The sequence below is a fragment of the Elephas maximus genome, chromosome 4, assembly GCF_024166365.1.
Source record: "Elephas maximus indicus isolate mEleMax1 chromosome 4, mEleMax1 primary haplotype, whole genome shotgun sequence".
Lineage (NCBI taxonomy): Eukaryota > Metazoa > Chordata > Mammalia > Proboscidea > Elephantidae > Elephas > Elephas maximus.
This window is the reverse complement of record NC_064822.1, coordinates 102,898,041-102,914,405: the sequence shown is the minus strand read 5'-3', so window position 1 is coordinate 102,914,405 and position 16,365 is coordinate 102,898,041. Positions and strand designations below refer to the sequence as shown.

General features: G+C 43.6%; 1 protein-coding gene across 10 annotated transcripts in view; it reads left to right on the top strand.

The window, feature by feature from the left end:
• SENP1 (SUMO specific peptidase 1) overlaps nt 1-9,170 on the top strand; it is a 61,662-nt gene extending 52,492 nt beyond the window's left edge. For 6 of the 10 annotated variants that reach the window (XM_049882949.1, XM_049882947.1, XM_049882945.1 and 3 more), the window contains 5 exons: nt 567-770; nt 1,645-1,724; nt 3,199-3,283; nt 5,765-5,860; nt 6,863-9,169. In XM_049882949.1, the coding sequence (XP_049738906.1) occupies nt 567-770; nt 1,645-1,724; nt 3,199-3,283; nt 5,765-5,860; nt 6,863-6,925 (528 nt within the window). In that variant the 3' untranslated portion in view covers nt 6,926-9,169. Of the gene's footprint in view, nt 1-566; nt 771-1,644; nt 1,725-3,198; nt 3,284-5,764; nt 5,861-6,862 lie in introns of all 10 variants that reach the window. The other 4 variants (XM_049882950.1, XM_049882952.1, XM_049882951.1 and 1 more) reach the window with 1 other exon arrangement.
• The last annotated feature ends 7,195 nt before the right edge of the window (nt 9,171-16,365 follow it).

The window sequence follows — 16,365 nt, the reverse complement described above, 5'->3', positions numbered from 1 at the left end:
TAGTCATGGAGCAGGATTTTCTTTCTTTGTACAAAGCTAGGTGACCTACATACAAGGATTGAACTCTCAACCTTTGCTTCATTAACAGTAGGCTCTAACAAAGTGGGCTCAAGATCTATTTAATTTGCTCACACAGTCCCAACAGATTAAAGGGACTGCTAATGTGCCTTATTAAACTCCTTGCATTCCTTGGTTCCTTTTTCCTAAGCCTCACCTTCTAACACCCCTTCCTCTCCATTCTCTCATCTTTTGACCTAACCCTCGTCTGGCCAGCATCTGCCCATTTGTATCCCAAACCCCATTTTAGATACACATATACGTATATATACACATACATACCAGCTTTTCCTCTTTTTGCTGTTTATAACCACCTCAACCCTCCTCCCTTCTAATCAGAATTTGTTACAGGGCATGAACCTGTTGGATGTTTAAGTCTTGAGTTGAACAGGAAACGATGACATACACTATTCGCTACAGCAGTTGCTTCCCCCCCCCCCCCCCCCCCCGTATAGTACAACTACACAGAAAGGCCAGGGTATTCTAATACATAAAATCTCTTCCCACAGATAATCAATTTCTACATGAACATGCTGATGGAGCGAAGTAAAGAGAAGGGATTGCCAAGTGTGCATGCATTTAATACCTTTTTCTTCACTAAGTTAAAAACGGCTGGATATCAGGCAGTGAAACGCTGGACCAAGAAAGTGGATGTATTTTCAGTTGACATTCTCTTGGTGCCCATTCACCTGGGTGTACACTGGTGTTTAGCTGTGAGTACCTCTTTTATATCTGATAAAAGTTAAAAGAAATGTATAATTACAGAATACACAGAGGGTAGTGAGTAGTAGTTCTACATTTTCACTTGAGGATTGAGAGAAAGTAATAGTGTGCTGTGGTAAGTTGAATAAAAATCAGATAGATCAATGAACCCTCTGTCAAGAATGGGAGATACTTAGACTTTGAAGAAAGCTGTGCAATTTTCTTTTCTGGAAAAAATTTGAAAGAGAGTTACAGGTTGGCGAAGCAGTGTCAAGGCAAGGCATGGGGAGAAAAAAATGACTTCTTAATGATGTTGTCAACTCCGATTCTGTGATTATTATTTTCTGCCTAATTATGAGTTGTGTTGTATACTTAGTGTTTTAATACTTTTTATGGCTCTGAGAACATGATACCTTAGCTTAATGCAGCTGTAAAAGTGTAAAAGTTATTTTACAGTCTGTTTTGAATTACATTTGAAAAGCACAAAGCCAAAAGGGAATTCTCAAGGTAAAGAAACAAAACCTGGAATCTTTTCCCTATCTTTCTGAACTGTATAGAGATGATCTCATTCAGCTTAGGTTCTCTGCAGAGCATGTTGTCACTGTTGCCCACCTTGCAGATGGAGAACGCACTCGGGAAAGGTTTCAGGGCAATTACTGAGGCCTCCGATTGGTCAGCCTCATCCTTAGTTCCATGTAAATAATCCCTGTGTTCTTATTTTCTCTGCAGATTTAAAAAAAAAAAATGGTATAATGCAAAGTAGCAATCAAACTTGGCATGATTTCCCAGGAAATCTGGCAGAATAATCCAGTGCCAGGGAAGGGACCAGCTGAGAAACCAGTTTTTTTCACTTCATAAACACACAGATTTTTTTCTTATTCCCAGGTTGTGGACTTTAGAAAGAAGAATATTACCTATTATGATTCAATGGGTGGGATAAACAATGAAGCCTGCAAGATCCTCTTGTAAGTAGGAAGCTGAGACAGATGAGTTTAATGTCAGATATATGTTGTGTTTTTCCAGCTTTTGAACTCAGCTGCTGTGAAGTGATTAATGAAGGAAATCTTCATATTAAGAAAGAATGGATATTTTAAGTCTAAGTAAATAAAATCTGGAGCCCTGGTGCCCAGTGATTAAGAGCTTGGCTGTTAAACATAAGGTCAGCAGTTTGAGTCCACCAGCCACTTCTTGGAAACCTTACGGGGCAGTTCTGCTCTGTCCTATAGGGCCACTATGAGTAAGAATCGACTCAATGACAACAGGTTTGGTTTTTTGGTTTAGATAAAATTTGACAGTATAATAATGCCAAAAATATGTTCATTTGGGAGCAATTACTATCATAGTACACTAAAGTATATATATAAAAAAAAAAGAAACTATAAATCATCATCTAATTCAGCCTCCTAATTTTTCAGATGAAGAAACCAAGGCCCACAGAGGTGACTTTATTCCCCAGATCCTACTAGTTAGTGGCTCAGCAGGGAGCCAGAATGCAAATCTCTTTGTGCCCAATCTTTCTCTTTCCAAAACACCTGTTCCTCACTGTACCACTCTGGTAGCCAAGAGGAGGTAGGTTCCAGGATGGTGAGCGGTTTGCACCTACGAAGAGTGTTCTATATGAGGTATAACCAAAACCAAACCAAACTCGTTGGTGTTGAGTTGATTGCGACTCATAGCGACCCTATAGGACAGAGTAGAACTGTCCTATAGGGTTTCCAAGGAGCAGCTGGTGAATTTGAACTGCCGACCTTTTGGTTAGCAGCTGAGCTCTTAACCACTGTGCCACTAGAGCTCCAATATGAGGTGTAAGCCAAAAAACCAAACCTGTGGCCACTGAGTCAATTCCTACTCAGTGACCCTATAGGACAGAGTAGAACTGCCCCATAGGGTTTCCAAGGAGCAGCAAGTGGATTTGAACTGCCGACCTTTTGATTAGCAGCTGTAGCTCTTAACCCACTACGCCATCAGGACTCCAAGATGAGGTGTACACTCCATAAGTTGTTGATTTGGATTGAATTTTCACACGGGAGAATCATGCCCAACAATGGTAAATAAATACCTTGATATTGCTGGAAAAACATTCTTCCATTAGGTTGAGTTCTAAAGGACCATATAAACCAAGGAAAAACTAAAAACTTATTCCTGAGGAGGAACAGTAGGTAGAGGGAGCCTGAGTATCAGACACAGCTATCCTGTTCCTCTTGGGTCAATAGAAAAAAAAGGTCAATAGAGTGGGCATTAATTGTAGGGGCAGTAAAGCAAGCTCAGCTCCTGAGGGAGCTTAGCAGACCCAGGATTCTCCACCCAGTGTAATAGACTGTTTTCTTCAGAGGAGCAGATGAAACTCTTCCTAATTGGGGATTGTCAGTCCCATTCTTAGGGTGGCAGCTGTCATCAAATTTCCCCATAGCTCATCTTGTTCTCTCTCAATACCTTTAGACAGTACCTGAAGCAAGAAAGCTTTGACAAGAAAAGGGAAGTGTTTGACACCAATGGCTGGCAGCTCTTCAGCAAGAAAAGCCAGGTACGTTTCATCTTGATGAGGTGGAAATCCTGAGATTCGGGTATTTGAGAAGTAAAGGGTTTTACTGCTTGATTCCCAGAACTTTTTTTTTTTTTTTAGTGTTTTAGATGAAAGTTTTTACATGGCAAATTAGATTCCCATTTAACAATTTTTATACAAGTTGTTCCATGACATTGGTTACAATTTTCACGATGTGTCAGCATTCTCATTTCCATTCTGTTTGTTCTGTTTCCTCTGATCTACCTTCCATTCCCTCCTTTTCTTCTCATCTTTGCTTTTGGGTAAATGTTGACTGTTTGGTTTCATACAGCTGATTGTTTGAGGGAGCACATTATTCATGGGTGATACTGTTTATTTTATAACTAGTCTATTATTTGGTTAAAAGGTGACCTCCAGAAATAGCTTCAGTTCCAAGTTCAAAGGGTATCTCAGGACATTATTCTTGGGTCTTCTTCTAATCTCTATCAATCTAGTAGGTCTGGCCTTCTTTAGGAATTTGATTTTTATTCTACATTTTTCTCTTATTCCATCTGGGACTTTGTTGTGTCCCTGGTTAGAACAGTAGGTAGTGGTAGCCAGGCACCATCTAGTTTTTCTAGTCTCAGGTTAGAGGAGGCCGTGGTTCATGTGGGCTGTTAGACCTGTGGACTAGTTTCTTCTTTAAGCCTTTGGTTTCTTTCATCCTCTTTTACTCCAGACGATTAGAGACCCATATTTGTATCTTAGATGGCCACTTGCAGGCTTTTAAGATCTCAGACACTACTCATCAAACTAGGATGTAGAACATTATCTTTATGAACTATGTTATGCCAAGTGACTAAGTTGTCCCAGGAGACTATGGTCCTAAGTTTTTGAACTCAGTAAACCACTCCCAAAAGTTGTTTGGATATGTCTAAGAAATCTCTGTAACTGTGTCCTGTATGTGCTTTATTACATATATGGCTATATATGCAGCACACACAAACGCGTATACATACGCCTACAGATACATCTATACATGCACATGCACGTACTTGCATGTGCCTTCCTGTACACATGTGTGCATGCCTATCTGTCTGTGTAACCACACATATGTTTTGGTTGTTATTACTTTTGCTACAGAATTGTGTATGTTGTAACGTTTATCAAAATTATACCTTTTTCTTGTGTACTTCTTAGTGTCTTCATTTACCTTGGTCAGATTGTGTAGACTTCACCTATATTTGGTATTGCCTTACCCATCTCCAAAAATAACAAGTGTCTACTGTCTAGAAAGTGATTTTCCCTCCAAAGAATGTTGCTTTCTATATGTGTATCTGTTCTTGACTTTTTGTAATAATGGGACCAAATGATATTTCTCCTTTTGTGACAGACTTATTTTACTCAGCATAATATCTTCCAGATTCATCCATGTTATAAGATGTTTTGTGGACTCCTCATTATTCTTTAATGTTGCATAGTATTCCATTGCATGTGTGTACCAGTTTATCCATTCATCCGTTGATGGCCACTTAAGTTGTTTCCATCTTTTTGCTATTGTGAGTAATGCCTCAGTGAACATAGGTGTGTATGTGTCTGTTCGTGTCATTGATTCTTTATCTCTTGGATATATACATACGAGTGAAATTGCTGGATCATAAGGTATTTCTATTGCTAACTTTTTGAGGAAGCACCATACCATTTTCCATAGTGGTTGTACCATTTTCCAGTCCCACCAGCAATGTATAAAAGTTCCAGTCTCTCCACACACAACCTCACCAGCATTTGTTTTGTTTTTCTGATCAGTGTCATTTTTGTAGGAGTGAGGTGGTATCTCATTTATAGTTTTGATTTGCATCTCTCTAATGGCAAGCATCTTTTCATGTATTTGTTGGCCACCTGAGTGTTCTCTTTGGTGAAGTGTCTGTTCATGTCCTTTGCCCATCTTTTGATTGGATTGTTTGTCTTTTTGTTGTTGAGTTGTTGAAGTTTTCTGTATACTTTAGAGATTGGACCCTTGTCAGGTATGTCATTGCCAAAGATTTTTTTCCCAGTCTGTAGGTTCTCTTTTTACTCTTTTGGTAAGAACCTTCTATCTTAGTGTCTAGCCCTCCTCAGTTTGGTTGTTGGTTCCTCGAGGAAGATATATTAAGCTATTTGTGGGAAAGCTGGTGATGTTTCTTACGTAGAGCTTGGTTTTCAAATGCCCAGGTATTTTGCTAAGCATTTCACTCCAGTGAGAAAAGTTTGTTGATTGGCCTTTCAGCAAGGGACAAGTTTTTACACCCTTAGATGCCATGGTAGCCTAAGATATTATCCTGTGTGATTAATATGAAGTACACAGGCCTAACTGAGATGCTGTATTTTTTCTCTGAGACTCCATTGTCCTGAGTGGCACCAGGGCCATCTGTTCAAAGTTTAGGGAAACTTGTAAAGTTTATATCCCTTAGTTCTTATTTATAATCTAATAAGAAGGAAAGCACTTGGAAAGATGTGACCTCTTTGTTGTTATTGGTCTTTCAGGAAATTCCACAGCAGATGAATGGTAGTGACTGTGGGATGTTCGCTTGCAAATATGCTGACTGCATTACCAAAGACAGACCAATCAACTTCACACAGGTGAGCTGGGCCTTGAGCAAGGAACTTGGTGACCGCCTTGTCTCCAGGCCGCTCAGTGGGTGTTTTCTTTCTACTTGCTCTGCTTAGAGAGCTCTGCCCTGACCTTTAGCGTGATTCGGCCTACAAATCATAACACTGGTGGTTACTGCTTGTGACATATCACAAGAAAAAAAAAGGATAGTGATAGACCACATCTTGGATTACCATATATCACATAATCCTATAGTCAAGGAATTCTGGTCAACAGCCGAAACTTCTTCTAGGAACTGTCCATCTGTAACCTACCTCAAATTCTCTAAAAAACGGAAAACAGACCAAAACAAATGTTTTTTAGTTTCCCTGTTTGGTTAGCAGTCAGGTTGGAACAGAGGACACCTCTTGATCTCCCAGTATAATTTGTTACACCCTCCTCCTTCCTCCCCCATTTTTTGATACAGCTGATCTGTCTTCTCTTAGTGTGTGATTGGTCATTTCCATCCATGTGGTCCCTCAGACACCAAAGCAGGTTGTGAAACTAAGAGCTCATGACTTATTTTGCTGTGTTCTTCACTTAACTCTGCTCTTTGAATCAATGGCTTTACCAAGTTTTCCCACCATAACCGTTATCTATCTAGACCAGGTGGGTTGAATTTTGCAGTTCTCATAAAAAGTGAGTTTTTATTTCGGGCCTTAGATAACCCCTTAAAAGTTAACATGGAGTTCTTGATAAATGCTATTCTCAAAATTCTTGGAGACATCTGGTTATAGTCTGGGGACTCCTGGCCATGCCCAATAAAACTTCTAAGGCTGCAACAGTATTTTAAGGAGTTGAGTAGGAAAAAACAGCGGAAAGAAAAAAGCCATATGTAATCAAGAATGAACCATTTGAAAGACCAGAAATGCAATGGAGACTATTTTAGTTGAAAACCTCTGAGAGGGAAAGAGTATGGGGATGGGTCTGTTCTTTGTGACTTGGTCTGGATAAAAGAAATAAAAATCATTGGAGTCTTTGTGTCCCCACAGCAACACATGCCGTACTTCCGGAAGCGAATGGTCTGGGAGATCCTCCACCGAAAGCTCTTGTGAAGACTGTGTCAGCCACAGACATTGACCTCGACGGGGACCAGCTCTTTGTTATCTACAGCTAGAGACCTTGGAAACAGCTGCTCCCAACCCTCTGTTCTTGTAAAGCCCTTGATGCTGGACCAGGCCTTGGCGAGACGCATTCACAAGCACATCTGCCTTTCCTTTTGTATCTCAGATACTATTTTTGCAAAGCAACTTTGGTGCTGTGAAAGGGGTGAGGGACATCCCTAAGCTGAAGAGAAAGACTGTTTTTCACTTCTTCAGTTCTGCCATCTTGTTTTCAAAGGGCTCCAACCTCACTCAGTCCCTCCCTAATAAGGGGACTGAGAGAAGCTTGGAAAGAATCTTGGTTTCATATAAACGCTTGTTAGGCCTTACTGAGAGCTAGGAAAGGGCATGGGCAGAAAGGTAGGGATAAAAACCACCACCAGCATATACACGCACACATACATACACATGTGATTTTCAAGATGTGTAGTCAGGAATGTGACTGTAAACTGGACTTTGGGGCACATGCCTAAGTCTCCTCCTCCAGGACTTTTTATATGCCCCTATGTGAAGTCCATCCGCTTCTGTACAAGGCTGTTTTATCATCCTTAGCCCTCTCCCATCCCGAGACATAGCACTTGGGTCCTGGTTGGGCCCCAAAGTCTCAGGCAGTCCTCTGCTTTAAAACAGGGGTTTGCATGTGCTAGCAACACATGATACGGGAAAGACCCACCCAGGGAGTGGTTTGGTGGAGCAACAAAGCACCACTTTGACTGCTGCCTACTTCTGACCAAGAAGAAAAAGGACCTCAGTCTTTAGCATAAAATTCAACATTGGATGAATGCAGGTCTAGTTTGGTCTGTGGCTAGTTAGTTTAAATATGTTTCTAACCACAGAGAATTTAATATATATATTTTACAAGGATATGCTATTTTTTTTTTCCTAAAGGCTGAGTGTGTTCATCATTTTAGACTGTAGACTTATTTCCATTTTCCAAATTTAGCTCCAGCACACACAGATCCCAGCCCCTATGTGGAGGGCGTTTGTGGACTTCCTAACAGAATCTTTGAAGGCCTGGATGAACTGTGGCTTAGGGGTAAGGTTACAGAGTGACGCGAGATTTTCAACTGGAAAATGGGTGGAGTTTGGACTAATGAACTTGAGATTAAAAACTGCTATTTCTTTTGTTCCTTCCAGCATCTGCTCCCACCCTCTGAGAGTTCCTCAGGCTTAGATAGTGAAAATGATCCAATGCCAGTGTCATTTTGTACCTAAGTTCCAGAACAGGAACGTTTTATACTTTTTTCTGTATTGTAATAGGTAGTTTTGTATGAAATATTTTCTCCTCTTCCCTCGTACCCCATCGTTCCCAGCATTGTGCATTCTCCTTGGGCTTATTTGGAAATTTTACTCTGTTTTATACCAAGCTCGTTTAGTACATTTTTCTATGTTTTACCACAGGTTACAGTTTGAAAAGAAAACTATTTTTTTTAAATATTCCATTGTTAACTGAATGTTAATGTTTCCACTCCAGCAACTAAATGTCCTACCTTTTTTCGTAACTGTCTGCCTTTTGGGGGGAAGACCATCTTTTTATTTATTTTCTTTCTCACTCTTTTTTTTTTTTTTTTTTTTTAGTGTGTGTGTGTTTTCTATAGGAAATAAATAGCTTTCTATATATGAGTTGCTGGGACCTTCACATTCTGCTTTAGAAAGCTCTAGTCATGCAGACTGATTGTAGGCTCCTGGACATTGTCTGATGCTTGATACTCACTGTTTAAGTGACAGCTTGAAAGGTGGTAATATGGTATAGATTTGGACTATGAGTTAGAAGGCCTGAGTCTTTTTTTTTTTTTTTTTCAGGCTCTCCCACCATTGTCTGGGGGACTCAGAACAAGATTGTTTTGTGTATTTATTTTATTGTTTATCCATTTAGATGACACCTGTCATACCTTTCTCACAGACTTTGTACAGACCAAAGCAACAAGTATTTATTGCCATGTACAGCAGAAAATGAAACAATGCAACAAAATATTGAAAAATATATAAGAAATTATTGATCCTCTCTGAACTCGGTCCCCTTTCTGACCAGTGCAGTTTTACACAAGATAGGAATTACTGATCCTAAGACTACGTAGTAGGAGTAAGCCAAGCTGAGACCTAGGATGTGGCCCACAGTGGCCCAGTGGGGACAAAATACAGTGGGCTTATATAGTGGGCTATTCTTTCTAGAGAGCTGGCCAACGAGAGCAGGACTGGCATATGGAGATGTACCTTCTTCATTTAGGAGTGGACCTTCATCACTGGCAAAAAGGGCATGTTATCAATATCTTGTTTGACCTGCCTTAAACTAAGTAAGTCCATCACTGTTCTTATATCTTCTCTTCCCCGCTGTGCTCAGTGCTCTGGCATAACATAATCACCTACCTCTCCTTAAAAAAGGAATACACTTGAGAGATGGTAAGTACTAAGTGCCAGATACAGAGCCTTCAACAGAAGCCACATTCATACTGGGTCCTGTATAGAGAAAATCCGACAGGCTGCTCCTGCCCATTTTAGAACACATGGTCTTAGGAACAGAGGCTAGTTACATCCCATTTGTCGCCTGAGACCCACTGTTGCTTCCAGGAATCCTGACTAGGGTTGAATGTGAGAGTACTTCCTCATCCCTCCTGGAGACTTTGGGTAAATTGACTCTTCTACATGAGGTGCTTCCTACTTCAGCTCCTCTTTAGCCACTGTAATCATGCTAGCATCTTTTACCCACTGCTCCCAGCAAGGTTAGCCTCAAGTTAGAGTTTTCCTGGAGCCGAAAAACAGATAACCTGGAAAAGTACTTCCACCAATCCCATCACATAGTCTTTCCATCTCCTGGTTTTACATGGCCCATAAAAGGCTCTTCTGGGTAGAGAGAAGGGGGATTGACTTAAGAGCCCCTGTGTTTTTCATGTTTCAACCACTAGTCCTGTGCAATTGCTCCAGCTCTTAAATCTGTCTTTCCAGGAATAAGAGAGATGACTTTTCATCATAGAGCCTAGCACTTGGGGTTTGTCTTCTCCCTCCCTCCACGTGGATGGGTCAAGGTGAAGTGGAATATGATGCTTTCTCTCTGAGGGTTCACAATGCCCAAGAGAGACGAGGAGACAAGGCTATCAGGCCCCGTTGTTGACTTGGACTGTGTGTGCAGTCACTGGGAAACATGCCGTATTTCCCTGCTCAGGAGCAATCTAAGCCACAGCTTCAAATTCATTCTGTAATTTTGGGAGGGACAAGTAAGGCTCAGCCCTGCATCCTTGTAAGTCCAGTGTCTTACTTCACTGTGTTGAATCCTAACATCTTTCTATCACGGATCATATAGCTCTCATTCCCAGCTGTGAAGGTGGAGAAGGGAGGGACCGCTGGGGTAGGAGATCATGCTGGTCACCATTAAGATAAGGGAGAACTGGCGTGTGTATTCTCTGGGGGAGAGAGGAGAAGCGAGGAGACTGAGCTGGAATATGAACCTTGAAATGTTAGTGTAAGCTGCCCCTCTACCCTGCCAGGTAGGGATAGTTCCAGTTGTGTGAGTGGTTGCATCAGATGTGTAAGGCCTTGTCAAACTCTAAGATTCTGAAACGATGTTGAAGCCCACGATGCTGCTGTGGATAGGAATTGAGGTAGAGATTCATAGTTTAAGGCCGGTGTTAACAGCTGGTTTGGTTTTACTCTTTTCTAATGGGACAGATCACAGGTACAGACCTCCATTCTAAGCTGAGGAGTAGCCGTCAACTACTTAACTTCTGGAAGTTGTCCTTCCACGCTTCACAGAACACAGGTGCTGGGAAAGGCAAGTATGGGGCAGAGGCACCCAAGGAGCACAGCATCTTCAGTCTGCTGGAGGTCTCTCTTTCAGGTTACAATTTTATTCCTTTCACAAATAAGCTACTGAACACACAGCCATGTCCCATCTTGAAACCTTCCATGACCACATTATTTTATAATCTCTTATCTGGCCATCTGCAGTACAGCTCTTATAATCAGAAAAGAATACAACTCCACATGGTATTTGTACTGTAATCCATCTTTCACATCAAGTATAGACTGAGACACGGCCACAGAAGGCAGGCCAATGACTTGGTGCTTTTTTTTTTTTTCCACACCAGTAGTGCAAGCTGCTTCCCTCTGGCCTGTCAGAATTGATGTAAGGGTAACTCTAAGGATTTTTTAGAAAGCATCGCAGAGTGAGGAAAGAGAAGGACTGCCATGGCAACCTGCAGCCTCCTTTGTGGTCCTGAACAGTTCATTTCTGCCCCCAAATCTTATGTGCTACCCTGCCCTTAGCATGTCCTCCAAGGAGCTCACCCTCTAGTCCAAGGGGCTTCTCAAAGTATTTTTTTCTAACCACATCTGGCTGTTAACAGTTTTCTCCATCAAAAAAAAATTTTTTTCCAGTGATATTTTACTTCTCTTATAGATTGAGACTATGGGTTCCTAGCTGTCTGGTTTGTCCTTTAGATGGTCTATTTTGTCTGCTTTCTGGGTCTTGCCTATTAACCAGAACTGAGCTCCCTGAGAGGGCAGTGGTGGTTCAGAATTCTTGCCTTCCATGCAAGACTCCTAGGTTCTATTCCCAGCCAATGCACCTCATGTGCAGCCACTGCCCTTCTGTCAGTGGAGGCTTGCATGTTGCTGTGATGCTCAACAGGTTTCAGCAGAGCTTCCAGACTAAGACCAGGAAGAAAAGCCTGGCAATCTACTTACCAAAACCAGCCAATGGAAACCCTATGGATCACAACAGTCTGATGGTGCAGGGCTGGGCTACAATAAGAAGCTCCCTCAGGGCATTTGTCTTGCCTTGTACTTCCAGAAGAGCCACTTCTACCAGATGTTTAATAGGCATGTGTTTGGGCACTGGCCTTGGGGGTCTTGAAAGGTGAAGAGATAGTTTGACCAAGGAAATAAAAGTCACCCTGTCCTCAAGGACCTTACAGTCTAAGTTGGAAACCGTCAAGCAGACACCAAGCAAGGCGCATTATCAGGAAAGCAGATTGCTAGGGACATGCTCAGTTCGAAGCTAGATGTGGAGGATGGAGGGGCAGAGGTGGAGATCAGTCAGATATCTGCCCATCGATCTGTGACTCTCCCTAGATTTTGAAGTGAATTTATTAAAAATACTGTGAATTTTTCTTCCTCGCTTTGGCTGGAAACACCCTGATAAAAAGATCTGATGGTGTTTGTCTCTCTGACTGTCTCTCTGACTGTTTGTTCTGTCTCTGTGTCTCCTGATCTGACTGTTTGTTCTGTTTCTGTCTGTGTCTCCTGATCTGAGCTGGACCAGTGATTGGCTCCTCAGTGTGGTCTGGATTCCTGAGTCCACCCCTTCACCAAGAGTCTGAATACTGTTCATTCATTCGTTTCATTCCACATACCTGGAATTGAAGCCTGGACCGCAAATAACATGCAAATGTGTGGCTATCTGGCACTTTTAAAAACCAGACCTGTTTGTGGAGCCTGCCAGAGAGCCCTCCTGAGGCCAAACACACCAGTCGGGACTTCTAACCCACCCTGGTAACAGCCTCCCCTGTCTTCTTGCCCCTCTCCCCACCACTCTTCTCCTGAAAATACAACCTCAAAGAAGCTCTTCCCATTGCTCTACCCGTAAAGCTCCTGCTCGATAAAACAAAACACAAGAAAACACCAGTTTCTCAAAAATCTTTCACAGTATTGGTAAAACACTACAGTGTTGGGTTAGAAAAGCCCCCTGTAGTCTCTCGGACATCCTTGAATTCTAATATTTTTTCTAGGCATCATTAGGATTTTTCAGCCATTTGAGGTTGGAATGAGGAGGAAGGCCTTTCCTTCTGATTCCTGAATGTGGTCAAAGATAACTGCCAATTACCTGAGTTTGCCCCCATCTTGTCACCAAATGGGGGAGAAGGTGGTCCCTCAGGGTGGTGACCTGGACCCAATCATAACTCAGCCTCTGCTCCCAAATACCCCCCTGAGTGCCTTGTCTGGTCTTGGGCCTGTGGAAAGTTACAAAAGAAAGAAGGGGAGGTGGGGGAGGGTGGTGTTTGTTCCCTTAAGGAGCTCTCTCCAGACACTTCTTGAACCTCTTCTTCGTTGCCTACCTGTGCCCCGTTTCGCATCAGGCCCCGTTTCGCATCAGGCCGTTACTGGTCAATTACCTATTGATTGCCTACAGTAGTCTACAAGGCCCTGCATGGTCTTCCCACCACCTCCCCAACGTCATCTACTAACCCTCCCCTGGCTCCTCCTGCCTCAGCCACACAGGCTTCCTTGGTATTTGTCTAACACACGAAGCATGCTTTTAGCTCAGGCCTACTTGCTGTTTCCTATGACTGGAGGGCTTTTCCCCTAGATAACCTCCTGACTCACTCCCTTACTTCCTCTGGGCTCTGGTGAAATGTCATTCCCAGACCCCAATTATCACTACCTAGCTTCCTTTTTTAGCTTCCTTACCTTCATTTCTTCTCCAGAACACCTCTCAACATCTGACTGTATTATTCACTTGTTTGTTTTGTCTGTCTCTCACTAAAATGTAAGCTCCATGACAGACCCCATGACAGTACCCCATGAGGGACTTTATAACGTGTCCCAGGTGCCCAGCTGAAGGGGTGAATGTTGAAGGAGTGAATGAACCACTGTTATTATTCAGCATCTCTGAACTGTGCTTATCCCTTCATTGTGACAGGTTCCACCCTATTTCAGCCCTTACCTCCTCGTGCCTGGTTTACAGTGGCTTCAAATCCATCATCCATTTAGCAGTTAGAGCTCTATTCTCCTGAAAATATTAGTTATAATGCTAAACATTTATTGAGGCCCTGGTCCCAGCCTTATGTGCCAAACACTTCATTTAATCCTTACAACCCTATGGCAGAGGTGCTATTATTATCCCCACTTTATGGATGAGAAAACGAGGAACATAGAGATTGAATACCTTAAGTCTCTCAGATTATCAGTGATGGGAAACAGGGACTCCAAGCCAACAGCGTATGACTCCAAAGTCCTTAAAAGTGCTGTGATCAGCTGTTTCCACAAGATCACTTAATGTGCTACTTAATGTCAACAGGGGAAACACCTGACTTATGTGAAGCCAAAGAAGAGAACCTTTGACTACGTACACAAAGCCCAGTCCTACCTCTTTTCTCTCATGAGTGTATTTAAGTCCCTTATTTGTCCCTTCACCCTTAGTTTGGAGGGGGAAGGGGAATGGCAGGACCCCTGGGTTTCTCCAGAACAGTAGGCTCCTCCAGGTAGGAGGTAGAGGAATTCCCTTCGTCCCTCCCATGACAGCACTTTCCCCAACTGGTTTTTTACCCTCTCACCCTCACCTCCAACTCTGGACAGCCACATTAGCAAAACTGTTTCCTTCAGGCCTCTGTCCTAACCTAGAAGGGGAAGCTAAGGATTGGAGGATGGCAAGGTGGGGCGATGCCAAGCAGATGTAGCTGATCCCCAGGGAGGGGCTCAGGAATCAAGTGTCCAAGTGTGTGTCTGCCAAGGCATTCCTTGGGCTCCACTGCTGTGGTTAGGTGCCATTGAGTAGATACTCGACTCATAGTGAGCCTATGCAACAGAGCAGAACTGCCCCATAGGGTTTATCTTGTCTGTAATCGTTTACAGAAGCAGATCATCAGGCCTTTTTCCCTCAGAGCCACTGGGTGGGTTTGATCCCCCCAGCCTTCCTGTTAGCAGCCAAGTACTTAAACTTTGCACCACCAGGGAGCCCAGAGTTCATTAAAACCAGTTGCCATCAAATTGATTCTGACTGATAACCACCCTGTAGGGCCGAGTAGAACTGCCCCATAGGGTTTCCAAGGCTGTAAATGTTTAAGGAAGCAGACTGCCACATCTTTCTTCCACAGAGCTGCTGGTGCGTTCAAACTGCTGATCTTTCGGTTAGCAGCTAAGCGCTTTGACCCCTGAGCCAGGAGGGCTCCTCTTAGACCTCCATAGTACTCCATTTTATCTTCCCACCTCTGTCTGCAACTCATACTCTGTCTCCTCAGTATGGAGTTTCCTCTGCCCTTCCGACTGGTTTGAGAATCTCAGGAATGCAGAGTCCTGTGCCCTCCTGCTCTCCTCCACTACTCCCCCGCCCCGCATACCCCCCCCCCCCCGCCACAGCCCCTCAGTCCTCACAGAGGCCAGGCTTGGCTCAAGCTAGGGGGAGGGGTCCTGCCCCTCATACCTGAGAAAAGGACAAAGCACACATACTCTCTCTCAACCCCTCCTCCTACCCTCTCCCTCCTATTTCTCCCCCCACATCAATCTGCCACTTTCAGCTTCCTCTTAAACAAATGGCCTTTCCCACCCTCACCCCTCAGTGGGGGCCTCTTGATGGTAATTACTCCTAATTGTTTTCCTTTGGCTCAGGAAGACTTGAGCCAACAGTTCCCCTGTGTCTGCTCAGAAAATGGGCTCAGCTCAGACCAATGGCAAGCTTCTCTGGGCCCCAAAGGCCTGGTTCTTTCTAGAGCTCATTCAGAGGGCAGCTTTGCCACAGACGGGCTTTAAGGGAAGGCCTCTAAGTGCACTCTCCCAAGGCAAATTGTAGTGGACAATAGAGGTCAAACTTCAGGAGCCCTTCCCAGCAGCAAGTTCCCCTGCGGAGCTCCAAGCACTTCCTTCTCTGAACAGCTCACACTAGATAAAATTCCGCTGGGTCTGGCCTGAGGGACCAAAACCAAGACCAGTTGCTGTGGAGTGAACTCCGACTCATGGCGACCCCATGTGTGTTCGAGTAGCAATGTGCTCCCAAGGGTTTTCAATGGCTGACATTTTGTAAGTAGATCGCTAGGGCTTTCTTTCAAGGCACCTCTGGTTAGACTTGAACTTCCTCCCTTTCAGTTAACAGACAAAAGCATTCACCGACAGAACCTCTGAATATAGTCCCTGAGCCCCACAACTCTGGCCTTGTATTGAGCTACCCATCTCTCATCAGACACCTCCCTCCACACCAGAGGACCACTGCCACACCCGCCCCCAAACCCCATTCACCTGTGCCCCACCCCCAACCAGTGCTTGCAACCATAGCAATCTCACAATCTCACATATCCTCCTCCCCCTGACAAGCCACATGCACACACAGGGCAACCTCCCTCCTGGTGCCCCAGCCTCTGGAACAGCACCACTGTAAAAGGTAATAAGGTTGAGGAAGTAGGAGTGAGGGTGGGGGAGGAGGAGGGTGGGTGGTGGTGGTGTTGGGGAGAGCTTGGGTGAGCTGGTGTGCTCATGTTATCCCCTCTTACCCAAGAAAAGAAGGGCTGCTGATTCAGATTCATTCTACCCATGGAGGAAGGTCCCTAGTATCCTGTAGAAACCTATCACCCCCAGGAAAAGGATTTTGGGACATCAACCAGAGGGAAGAGGAACATAAACCAAAAAAACCAAACTCCTTGCTGTGGAGTCAATTCCGAGGCAGACCAGACTACAAACCCAGAACTCCA